We start from the raw sequence: 12,664 nt of genomic DNA, 5'->3' as shown, positions 1-12,664 counted from the left end.
TTTGTCTCTGATTCCTCTTCCTTCATCTCTCTTGAAACTTCTCCCCCATCACTCCATTGAAATAACTCTTGTCAAGATCACTGATAACCCCTACATTGACAAATTTAATGGTTTCCTCTTCTTTATAAATTCTATTTGAGTTTGTTCAATGATTGTCATTGTCAACCCTTGCATGTAAGTAAATTCCCAGTGGGTTTTGAAGCTAATATAAGTACCCTTGAGTTCTTAGGATAGTGTGTTACATTTTTAAAATCAAGCAACTTCAGACATATACCTGAAAAAGACAAAAACTCTAATTCAAAAAGATACATGCACCCCAATGTTCACAGCAGTACTATTTACAATAGCAAGACATGGAAGTGACCTAATTGTCCATATACAGATAAATGGATAAAGAAGATGTGATATATATATATATATATATATATATATATATATATACATATACACACACACATATGTACATATATACAATGGAATACTAATCAGCCATAAAATACAATGAAATACTGCCATTTAAAAGCAACATGGATAGACCTAGAGATTATCATACTAAGTGAAGTCGACAGAGAAAGACAAATATCATATGATATCACTTATATGTGGACTCTAATAAAATGATACAAATGAACTTACAAAACAGAAACAGACTCAAAGACATAGTAAACAAACTTGTGGTTACCAAAGGGGAAAGGCGGGGGCAGGGATAAATTGGGAATTTGGGATTAACATATACATACAATTATATATAAGTGGCTCAGATGGTAGAGAATCTTCCCTCAAAGCAGGAGACTGGGGTTTAATCCCTGGGTTGGGAAGATCTCCTGGAGAAGGGAATGGCTACCTACTCCAGTGTTCTTGCCTGGAGAATAGCATGGACAAAGGAGCCTGGTGGGCTACAGTCCATGGGGTTGTAGAGTTGGACACCACTGAGTGACTAACACTTTCACATACATAAAACAGATAAACAACAAGGACCTACTGTATAGCATTTGCAGGGAATTGTATTCAATATCTTGTAATAACCTAAATGGAAAATAATCCGAAATATATATATATGTGTACATATGTATATATACACATATATAACTGAATATATATGTAACTGAATCACTTTGCTATACACCTGAAACACTGTAAATCAATTACAGTTTAATAAAAAAAATTAAAGTCAAATAAGTCCAACTTTTCAAAGAGATATGTTGTGATGTCACTGACCTGGACAAACCAGTCAATGGTGCAGCAGTTCACAAGGGATGGAAACATCCGGCATCGGGACCGGAAGGCCTCCCCAACGGGGCTCATGCAGAGCACAATGTGAAGCTTCTGACGGACTCTGCTGATGAAATACTGAAACACCTGACAAAAAGAAAGATGTTTTCAATTTAGAATAAGGCTGAACCCATGATGAAAATAAGTGTTGGCTAATGCATCTCACTCTACCAATACTAAATTTTAAAAAAGTTTGTGGAGTGGATGTGTGAATTGTTTTAACATCCCATTCCAAGTCCTTTCTCATGCAGACTTGAAAGATTAAGTGATATTTTTCAGACTCTGTTGCAACTTGGGTTTGGGATGTGATATGAGTACTCTTCATCAGTGGATTTAAGAGACCTCTTGAATAAAGTGGTGAGGTGTGTTCATACAAAGTTTTGCTTTGAGGTAGAAGATCACTGGGAGAGAGAGACATGGTTCAGGGCAAGTATTTTTGCAGGTGCAGAGTCCAGCAGAAATGGCATGGACCTGTTGTCACTATCACTGGATGTGGCTCCTTACTTCAGCTGCTCCCAACATAGTGGGGGACACATGGCTTGGGAGCTGAAGCAGTAGCATTCTGGGTTAGAGGCTTCCTGGCTCAGCAGAATGGCTGTGGCAGACACAACAGTGTCCTTGACTATTGACTTCTACAGTGTCATTTCATAATCATTCCAAGGAATTCAGCATGGCATCCCTTTGTTTAGCCCTCCCAATGTTAAAGCCACTTCTGCTCATAATAGTTGTCTGTGCCCTTAAGTCCTGACCTGGTAGTGGAGGGAATTCTCATGAAAGGACACAGAAGAGATAATGAGAAAGAGTGGCCAAAAAAGATAAGATGCAGAAAGAAGAGAAAGACCTGGGATAGACAAACAGTGGCTTAGAGAATCTAGCACAATGTTGGAGAAAAGAGAGTGGACTGCAGTTGTGTTTTGTGCATGGGTGTGTGTGTGTGAGAGAGAGAGAGAAAGAGAATGCATTTCATAATTCTGCTGATAGGCTATTATTGTTGTTTAGTTGTGAAGTCGTGTGCAACTCTTTTTGTGACCCCATGGACTATAGCCTGCCAAGCTTCTCTGTCCATGGGGTTTCCTAGGCAAGAATACTGCAGTGGGTTGCCATTTCCTTCTCTAGGGGATCTTCCCGATGGACCCAGGGATTGAACCTGAGTCTCCTGCATTGTCAGGAGGATTCTTTATCACTGAGCCATCTGGGAAGCCCTCTTGCTGACAGGGCATGGAGTCAAAAGCCCTGAACTCCTCAGGCAGGGCACTGCGGGAGGGGTGTGTGTGAAAGAAACTTGTATTTAAGAAGGATAAGAGAAGCTTTCCAGTTTGGACAGGATTATGACCCTCTGTAGGTAGTAGGGATTGTTTTGTGCTTTCCCTAACCATCTCTGGAAGTCTCATGAACTAATGCTTTAGATGCAGGAAATAAAGTACATAGGACTAAAAACAAATTACATTGAAAAAATTCTATCCATGGACTGCTTAAAAGGGTTTGCGGATGACTGGAAAAAGGCTGAGACAACTTTTTCTTTTCCAAAATCTTATTACCATTTTGACATGTCCTACCTCATCTCTATTTCCCTCAGAAATTCCTACTTCTTTTGCTCTTGGTCTGGTGGCTGCTAAAACCTGCTCCAGTTCATCCTTTTCAAATAAATTAGGCACTTCACCTGAGTTCAGGATGTTATTTATATCTTCTAGAAACTCTTCCACTACAATCTGTAGAAGAAAGCAGAGTGGTCATTATAAGTTAGTCAACCATTTTACATTTACTTCCTATACATTATAAAGTGAACATATGATCTAAAATTCACATTGAGTTAATTTTATCTTTAAGAGCAGAAAACCTTGGGGGATCAAACCAGTTCAATACTAAAGGAAATCAACCCTGAGTATTCACCAGAAGGACTGATGCTGAAGCTCCAATACTTTGGCCATCTGAGGCAAAGAGCTGATTCATTGGAAAAGACCATGATGCCGGGAAAGATTGAGGGCAGGAGGAGAAGAGGCAACAGAGAATGAGATGGTTGGATGGCATCACTGACTCAATGGACATGAATCTGAGTAAACTCAAGGAGAGAGTGAAGGACAGGGAAGCCTGGCGTGCTGCAGTTCATGGCATTGCAAAAGTCAGACATGATTTGGCAACTGAACAACTACAACAATCTTGGGAAGTAGCCAAGAAGTTAAAGTAGGATAACCCTGAGCTCACCTCCTCCCATGGGCACACCAAAATTACAACTATTTACAGAGCAATGATGAATGAGAATGACCTACTTAATGCATAGAAATAAAAACAGAATTAGACAAAATGAGGCAGCAGAAGAGTATGTTGCAAAGTGAAAGTGTTAGAAGCTCAGTCCTGTCTGACTCTTTGTGACCCCATGGGCTGTAGCCCGCCAGGCTCCTTTAGCCATGGGATTCTCCAGGCAGAAATACTGGAGTGGACTGCCATTTCCAGGAATGAGATAAAATCTCAGAAGAAGAGTAAATGATGTCCCCTTCCAGATTTTACTGGTTCACTTTGGCAGAGATTGTTCTTTGCCAGTCAGCTCAGTTTGGGTTTCTGGACATGTCAACTGGTAACACCTCTCAGCAGGTGGGACTTGCTATCAGTGTCTTTTTGGGGTGAGGACAATGTCTGAGCTCTGAGGTCATGGGTGATGCTACTGGCTGAGAACAGCTGGAAAGGACTTCTGACTTGGTTTTGAACGAGCAAGGCTATAGGACGAACTTTGTGATTGCCTGGGTTCTCTGATCAGGTTTCCTAGACTATAGGAACTGGGTACTATATTTAGCAGTAGGTGGGGCTAGGAATTAGCTTTCCTGTCCTGGCAGAATGGAATAACTGGCTTCATGTGCATCAAGGATGTCTGTGATCTCGACTCTAGCCAACCTGCCTGGCTGAGTTGGGTCACTGACTTTGCTGTGTAGACGATCTGCTCTTCCTGCCAGACTCTCCTAAGCACTGCTGGGCTACACAGCTTTCCAGGTGTTCTGGTCAGGTTCTTTGGCTGGGAAGGGCCAAGAGCTACACTCAGCAGTGATCAGGGTGTGACTCAGTTCCCCTGCCTGGGTGAGTGGGGGGCCTGACCAGGCTCCAGGGCTGGCAAGGTGCTTCATTTGAGGACTTTGAATCAGGCAGATCTGCATCTGCTGAGCTCCTTGGTCAGACTGACTCTGCAGATGAGTAAAGCTGCTGGCTTGGACCACTGCTTGGGTGCTGAGGGTAAGAACTTGGTCTGTCGTGATCAGAGTGCTGGTTATTATATCCTCAAGCCTTCTATGACACAACTGGATTCCTAGGGGTCAAATGCTGCAGAGTCTCTCACCATCTCTGTGATTCAATACTGGGGTGAAACCCCAATGTGGCCCAGAACACCGGGGAGTGGGATGTCCATCCTGGCCTCTTTCTTCCCACTGGAGGAACTGGTAGGCTCGGGGGAGACCTCTTAATGTGGTGCTGTGATGGCTTGGGGTAGGGCAGTGTGGTCAGTGTGTAATTGCTCCTGTTATCCTTCTAACATGTCTGTCTCAGTCTCTGTGGCACAGGGGTATGCTTCAGCCTCACCCCCATGTTCTAGGACTTTCTCCATGTCTCATCCATGAATAACTGTTAGTTGTTCTTGTGAGGCAGAGCAAAGTGGGGACTGAGCTATATGGCCATCTTGGTGATGTCACTCGCTGTCACTTTATTCTTGCATTATCTTCCTGATGTCATGAAATTGTTTATCTGTGTTCTCTTGTGACTCTCAGAGAATCTTTAGAATGGTTATTTTGAATTCTTTGTGGGCCAACTTGTGGATCTCCATTTCTTGGGGCCAGTTATAGGAGGTTTACTGTGGAGTTACATTCCCCTGATTCTTTGCGATCTCTGTAGACTTAAATAGTGTCAGTGCTTTTGAAGAAGCAGTCACTTTTTCCAGATTTCATGGGATGATTTCGGTAAGGGAAGACTTTTACCTGCAGGTTGGGACCCACTGGGGTGTTAAGACTCCAGGTCTAGTGAGGCAGGGCATCAAATGTGGGGGCATGAGGTATGGGAAGGTTATGTCTCTTCCACTCAGGCTACTGCGGTCCACAGGATCAACAACTATGTGCACTCTGCGAACACTGCAGGTTCACAGAGGCTGCAAGGGTCACTGAGTCTTCAGCGGTGCCTCCATGTGCAGCTACCAGGGCCCAGGGCAGGGAGCAGGTGGTGGCAACATACTCAATGGCTTGTCTTCTCATTTGTAAAAAAAAATTTACAAACTCAGATATAAGCTCACTGCATGTAACAGATGTCAAAAATATTTTTCCTATTTTGTGATTGTACTTAGTCATGTTTACAGTGTTTTTGAAACTAAAATAAAGTTAAAATATTTATGTGTCAGATTTATCACTTTTTCTTTGGCTGATTTCTGTTTTTAAAAATTTTTAATTAAAAAATTTATATATACATATTAAAATTTTTTTATTGGAGTACAGTTGATTTTGGAGAAGGAAATAGCAACCCACTCCAGTATTCTTGCCTGGAGAATCCCGTGGACAGAGAAGTCTGGTGGACTGCTGTCCACGGGGTCTCACAGAGCCAGACACAACTGAAGTGACTTAGCATGCATGCATGCATTGGAGAAGGAAACGGCAACTCACTCCAGTATTCTTGCCTTGGGAATTCCAGGGACAGAGGAGCCTGGTGGGTTGCTGTCTATGGGGTCGCACAGAGTTGGACACGACTGAAGCGACTTAGCGGCATAGTTGTGTTAGTTTCAGGTGTAAAACAAAGTGAATCAGTTATACATATACCTATATCTACTCTTGTTTTAGATTCTTTTCCCATATAGGTCATTATAGAGTATTGAGTAGAGTTCCCTGTACGGTATTGCTGCTGCTGCTGCTGCTAAATCACTTCAGTCGTGTCCGACTCTGTGCGACCCTATAGGCGGCAGCCCACCAGGCTCCGCCATCCCTGGGATTCTCCAGGCAAGAACACTGGAGTGGGTTGCCATTTCCTTCTCCAATGCATGAAAGTGAAAAGTGAAAGTGAAGTCACTCAGTCGTGTCCGACTTTTCACGAACTATGGACTGCAGCCTACCAGACTCCTCTGCCTATAGGATTTTCCAGGCAAGAGTACTGGAGTGGGTTGCCATTGCCTTCTCTGCCTCGTACTGTACAGTAGGTCCTTATTAGTTATTTATTTTCCCTAATATTAAAATACCCAAGTGTAATCAATGTAGAAAATGAAGTGAAGTGAAGTGAAAGTCGCTCAGTTGTGTCTGACTCTTTGCAACCCCATGGACTATACAGTCCATGGAATTCTCTAGGCCAGAATACTGGAGTGGGTAGCCCTTCCCTTCTCCAGGGGATCTTCCAAATCCAGGGATCAAACCCAGGTTTCCCACATTGCAGGCAGATTCTTTAGCAGTTGAGCCACTTTATTAGAGAATAAATTCAAAATCAGTTAAATTGGTTGTGGTAGACATGGATGTAATCCTACTTTAACTTTTAAGTTAATTTAACTAAAATATAGCCATTATTTTTTCCTTTTCTTGAGTAAAGCATATCTCCCTAATTGATTTCACTTAGGGAATTACTTTTTTATATTTACCTCCACAGAAATAGTTTATCACCTTCTGCTGTCTACGTCCTTCCTCTCCAAGTCCCTTCTTAATGCTCTTAACCTCTGATTACATTTTATTATGTAGAATTTAAAGGTGGAAGTAATAGTTGTTAAAAGAAGTAAAAACATATTATAACAGTATTTTATAAGGTCCAAGAACTCTGTTAATAGATGGAAAGATTCCCAGAAATACATCATTCATACAAGCTATTCGAAGGGCACATGCGATTATAACATGTGTCCTTTTCCTGTTCTTGTTTTTGTGTGAAAGTCGCTCAGTTGTGTCCAACTCTTTGTGACCCCATGGACTATACAGTCCATGGAATTTCTAGGCCAGAATACTGGAGTGGGTAGCCTTTCCCTTTCCTGTTCTTGTTCTTTGGCTATTTAAATATGTACCTGGGTGTCTGTGAAGAGGAAAACCATATTCTTGTCTTCTACACCAGCCAGTTTGTACAGCTTCCTCAGGTCCTCATGAAAACTGTCGTAATTATATCCCCGGCTCAACTCAATCTGCAAACATCTATAACCGCATATATGAGCTGCGAGCCTTGTAAGAGACTGCTTTCCTGTGCCTCCCACTCCAACCAGCAGGGCGTTGCCTCTCTCCTGACGAATCATGCGAGCGATCCTATGGGAGACAAAGCAGAAAAAGGTTTAGTTACAGGGTACAAATGTGGCTTCTGCTCTGAGGGCCCGCCCCAGAGTGGAAGGCTAGTGGCTGCTGGAGAGTTATTCCGCAGCCAAAGGCCACAGGAAAGAACAGGGTATGTCTGAGGTTCATGGTTGGGAGAAAAGCACTGGTGGTTTCCTTATAGCCATCTCTTGTCCATTTCCTACATGCTGTTGATCTGGGTCATAAAAATTGAGAAAAACAAATATACTATATTAAATACATACATGTGGAATAAAAAAAATGGTAAGATGAACCCATTTGCAGGGCAGGAATAGAAATTTAGACGTAGAGAACAGACATGTAGACAAAGGCATAGAAGGGGAGGGTGGGATGAATTAGGAGATTAAGATTGACATATATACACTACCATGGGTGAAACAGATAACCTAGTGGGAAGCTGCTGTATAGCACAGGGAGCTCAGCTTGGTGCTCTGTGATGACCTAGAGGGGTGGGTTGGAGGGAGGTTCAAGAAGGAGAGGATATGTGAATACATATAGCTGATTCCCTTCATTGTTCAGCAGAAAAGAATACAACATTGTAAAGCAATTATATTCCAATAAAAAAAAAATCTCTTCTCCCTTTAAAGTGTGAAGGGTCTTATCAGGAATGCTGGCTGATTTAGGCCACGACTTACATTAATCATTATATTGGCAAGCAGGTCTTTATTTCTAGGGATGAGCAAGCAGAAAAATCACTGAACATAAGAAAAGAGACTGCAGCTCAAGAAAAGATCACCAGGAACAATCTGAAGTGGATTTACTATATACAATTTCTGATTCATGTTAACAATAAAGATTTTAAAAAAAAATGCCATCATGATACTAGAGTGAGTACTCAGAAATGGGGGAAAAAATCCAAGTTTAGGAAAAACTGATTGAAGATGGAAAATCTGACTACCAAAGTGAAAACATCAGTGGAAGATGGGTCTTGAAAACAGGATATGGTGAAAAACTGAATGGGTAGAGTAGAAGACAAACTCAAGGCATTTACCCAGAACTCAAATAAAAAAGATAATGATATTAAAGACTGTGAGAGAAAATGGAATATAAGGATGACAAATCTAGGAGAAACAAATGGAATCACAGAGACCACACTATAGGAACTGTAGAAGAAACGAAGGGACAGAGTTGAAATAAAAGAAAAAAACCTCAGATTTGAACCCATTGATCTGAGGAAGTTACTGACGGTCAGGAAAGAAGGTCAAAGAAGAGAAGCAAAACACAATGTTTTCTAAAAGAGATATAAATATAAAATAAACTCTGTGTGTGTGTGTGTGTGTGTGTGTGTGTGTGTGTGTGTGTGTGTAGGTGAATGGATGTATGCATGCATATATGAAATACAAATCTATATATCTACATTAGACATAATTTTGAGAGCATCTAAAAAGTAGATATAATAAACTACTCCCAAGGGGGTTTCCCTGCTGGCTCAGCCTGTAAAAAATCTGTCTGCAATGCAAACGATCCAGGTTTGATCCTTGAGTTGGGAAGATCCCCTAGAGAAGGGAATGGCTACCCACTCCAGTATTCTTGCCTGGAGAATCCCATGGACAGAGGAGCCTGGCGGGCTACAGTCCACAGGATAGTAGAGTCCACCATGACTGAGTAACAGTTTTGACTTAGCATGCACACATGAATCAATATATGAAACAGAAATCTACATTTTAGACATAACTAAAAATGTGTGAGGATCTAAAAAATAGATATACTAGATTACTCCTAAGGGGTCAAATAATTATAGGCTGGCCTCAAGCATCTCTTTTACAAGATGCCATTCCACAGTGGTTAAGAGGGAAAACTATCATGTTATTTCTCAGAGAATAAACCACCTGCAAACCTATCCTAAAAGGTTCCTTGAGGTATATAGAGAAGCATGAATAAAATTCAAACACTCAAGAAAGGGGAAAGGATGTCAGTATAAAAGTGAGCAGTTTGTATGAGAGTCAAGTTCACTGCTGTTAAGATAAAAAGGTAGGGACTTCCCTGGTGGTCCAGTGGTTGAGAATCTGCCTTGCAATGCAGGGGACATAGGTTTCATCCCTGGTGGGGGAACTAAGGTCCCACAGGCTAAGGAGCAACTAACCCTGTACACAACGAGAGAGCCCACAAGCCATAACTGAGACCCGATAGAGCCAGATAAATGAAATAAATAAATATTTTTAACTCTCCTTAAAAAGAAGTTGCAAATGTAAAAACTTTTTTTGAAAAATTATCACTGAAAATCTCAGATTGGACTATAGCTTGCTAGGCTCCTCTGTCCATGGGATTCTCTAGGCAAGAATACTGGAGTGGTTTGCCATTCCCTTCTCCAGGGGATCTTCCCAACCTAGGGAATGAACCCAGGTCTCCTTCATTGCAGGCAGATTCTTTACCATCTGAGCCACCAGGGAAGCCCCAACTGGATCATGAGAAACTAGAAAATCATGAAATGTTGTTGTGTGTTTAGTCTTGTCTGACTCTTTGTGATTCTTTGGACTGTAGCCCACCAGGCTCCTCTGTCCATGGGATTCTCCAGGCAAGAATAGTGGAGTGAGTTGCTATTTCCTACTCCAGGTGATCTTCCTGACCCAGGGATTGAGCCTGAGTCTCCTGCATTGCAGGTAGATTCTTTACTGCTGAGCCATTGGGGAAAGCCCAGGAAATCATGAGAAAAATGTAAAAGCAGGTTTAATTTCTCCCTCTCAATCTGTTTTTTTAAGGAAAGCATCTTTCTATACTCTATCTTCTTTATCTATTTCTAATTCATAATGCTGATAACCAAAAAAATAAAAAAGGTTCAAATATTTGAGAAGGATAGCAGCTTTATTCAGTTCAGTTCAGTCTCTCAGTCATGTCCGGCTCTTTGTGACCCCATGAACTGCAGCACGCCAGGCTTCCCTGTCCATCACCAACTCCTGGAGTCCACCCAAACTCATGTCCATCGAGTCAGTGATGCCATCCAACCATCTCATCCTCTGTCGTCCCCTTCTCCTCCTGCCCTCAATCTTTCCCAGCATCAGGGTCTTTTCCAATGAGTCAGCTCTTTGCATCAGGTGGCCAAAGTATTGGAGCTTCAGCTTCAACATCAGTCCTTCCAGTGAACACCCAGGACTGATCTCCTTTAGGATGGACTGGTTGGATCTCCTTGTAGTCCAAAGGACTCTCAAGAGTCTTCTCCAACACCACAGTTCAAAAGCATCAATTCTTCTGTGCTCAGCTTTCTTTATAGTCCAACTCTCACATCTATACATGACCACTGGAAAAACCATTGCCCTGACTAGACGGACCTTTGTTGGCAAAGTAATGTCTCTGCTTTTTAATATGCTTTATTACTTGTTTAATTAAGAAAGTAAAATATGATAATTACAACTCATAGGAAAAAAACACTGCTAACTCTTTACCACATGTACACTTCATCATGAAGTTCTGGATACTGTCCTGTTCTCCATGGGAGTAGTGTATAGCTCATAGGTGTTGTTGTTCAGTTGCTAAGTTGTGTCCGACTTTTTGTGATCCCATGAACTGCAGCATGCCAGGCTTCCCTATCCTTCACCATCTCCTGGAGTTTGCTCAAATTCATGTCCTTTGAGTTGATAATGCCATCCAGCCATCTCCTTCTCTGTCACCCCGGTTTCTTCCTGCCCTCAGTCCTTCCCAGCATTAGGATCTTTTCAAATGACTGGCTCTTCACATCAGGTGACCAAAGTATTGGAGCTTCAGCATCAGTCCTCCCAATGAATATTCAGGGTTGATTTCCTTTAGGATTGACTGGTTTGATCTCCCTGCTGTCCAAGGGACTCTCAAGAGTCTTCTCCAGCATCACAGTTTGAAAGCACCAATTCTTTGGTGCTCAGCATTCTTTATGGTCCAGCTCTCACACCTGTACATGACTACTGGAAAAATCATATCTCTGACCATACAGACCTTTGTCAGTAAAGTGATGTTTCTGCTTTTTAACATGCTGTCTAGGTTGGTCATAGCTTTTCTTCCAAGGAGCAAGCCTCTTTTAAATTCATGGCTTATAGTAAGTGCTTCATAAACAAGTTTATGTCTGTTGACTTGTATGTGTGTGTTCACAAAAATGGACTTAAACTCTATACCACATTTTGTTTTGTGATTGTTTTGATAAATAATGCTTTATGGACATTCTCATGCTAGTTATAATGGCAGAGTTGAATAGGTGTGACAGGGACTGTAGCAGAGCCTAAAATATTTATCATTTGGTTATTTACAAAAAAAAAAAAAAAAAAAAGCTGTGGCTCCTTTCCTTAGGAACTGCCAGCTAAAAACTGATACTTGCCATCTGGTTCTACAGTAATGGAGTCACTTGTCACTGCAATTGCTGACCTTCAACACACCCTGAAAGGAGTTCAGGGTGGAGATCAGGTGTTTCCCTAAAGGTCCAGGAGCGAGCGACGAGAATGAAAATAGAACACAAAATCTGGTGCAATGGGTCAGGGGACCTGCAGCCTCTATTAGACTGAGGTGCAGAGTCCACTGTGAGTCCAGCTCTTATTTCTAATTGCAGACTATAAACTTTCTTTGATCTATCTTTCCCAAGACACTACATCAACATAGTCCAGATCTCCTTGTTTATACTTCAGGTCGTTCCCTTCTGGGATAGTCTCAGGAACAATCAGCAAGTGCGTAGGCAGTGTTCATACCTAACACTGACCCAGTGTTCTAAGGTCCATGATCCCAGTCATACTCCCTTCTGGGTCTGGCCTTGGGGTTTGTAACAAGGAGATTATTCTTAAGAAAAACTTGAAAGATAACCATTAACACAGTTTCTTAATATATGCTGTTTTTCCAGGTTTGATTTCTGTGGAATTTCTCAAGGCTGTGAAAGTACATTATTAGAAATTCCCACTACAATCAGGAATGAGGCACTCTGTGCCCTGGGAAAAACTGGTAGGACAGGCCTTCAGATATCCATTTTCAGGAGATTTTATGAACTCAATTTCTTATATCGTCTCATATCTAGAAGAACACTAAAATCATTAAAGGAGACATCTGCTCCTTGTGACTAGCAGCAGCCTTCTGTCAAAATGTGTGCCTGACTGCATGTATCCCCCTTCACTAAAATCACATACATACTGACTTCCCCCCTACCTCTCTGGAGCAGTTCCTTGGATTATCTGAGA

The 12,664-nt window shown here is 41.8% G+C and overlaps 1 protein-coding gene across 1 annotated transcript in view; it reads right to left on the bottom strand.

Annotated features, from left to right (window-relative positions):
- DNAH6 (dynein axonemal heavy chain 6) overlaps positions 1-12,664 on the bottom strand; it is a 270,144-nt gene that overhangs the window by 101,899 nt on the left and 155,581 nt on the right. Inside the window, exons 45-47 of the mRNA XM_061155236.1 lie at positions 7,265-7,496; positions 2,829-2,981; positions 1,219-1,359 (exon numbers count right to left, since the gene is read on the bottom strand). Coding sequence (XP_061011219.1) covers positions 1,219-1,359; positions 2,829-2,981; positions 7,265-7,496 — 526 coding nt within the window. The remainder of the gene's footprint in view (positions 1-1,218; positions 1,360-2,828; positions 2,982-7,264; positions 7,497-12,664) is intronic.

Source organism: Dama dama, chromosome 11 (genome assembly GCF_033118175.1).
Source record: "Dama dama isolate Ldn47 chromosome 11, ASM3311817v1, whole genome shotgun sequence".
Classification (NCBI taxonomy): Eukaryota; Metazoa; Chordata; class Mammalia; order Artiodactyla; family Cervidae; genus Dama; species Dama dama.
Note: the sequence above shows the minus strand (reverse complement) of the source record. Positions and strands in the feature narration are given on the sequence as shown.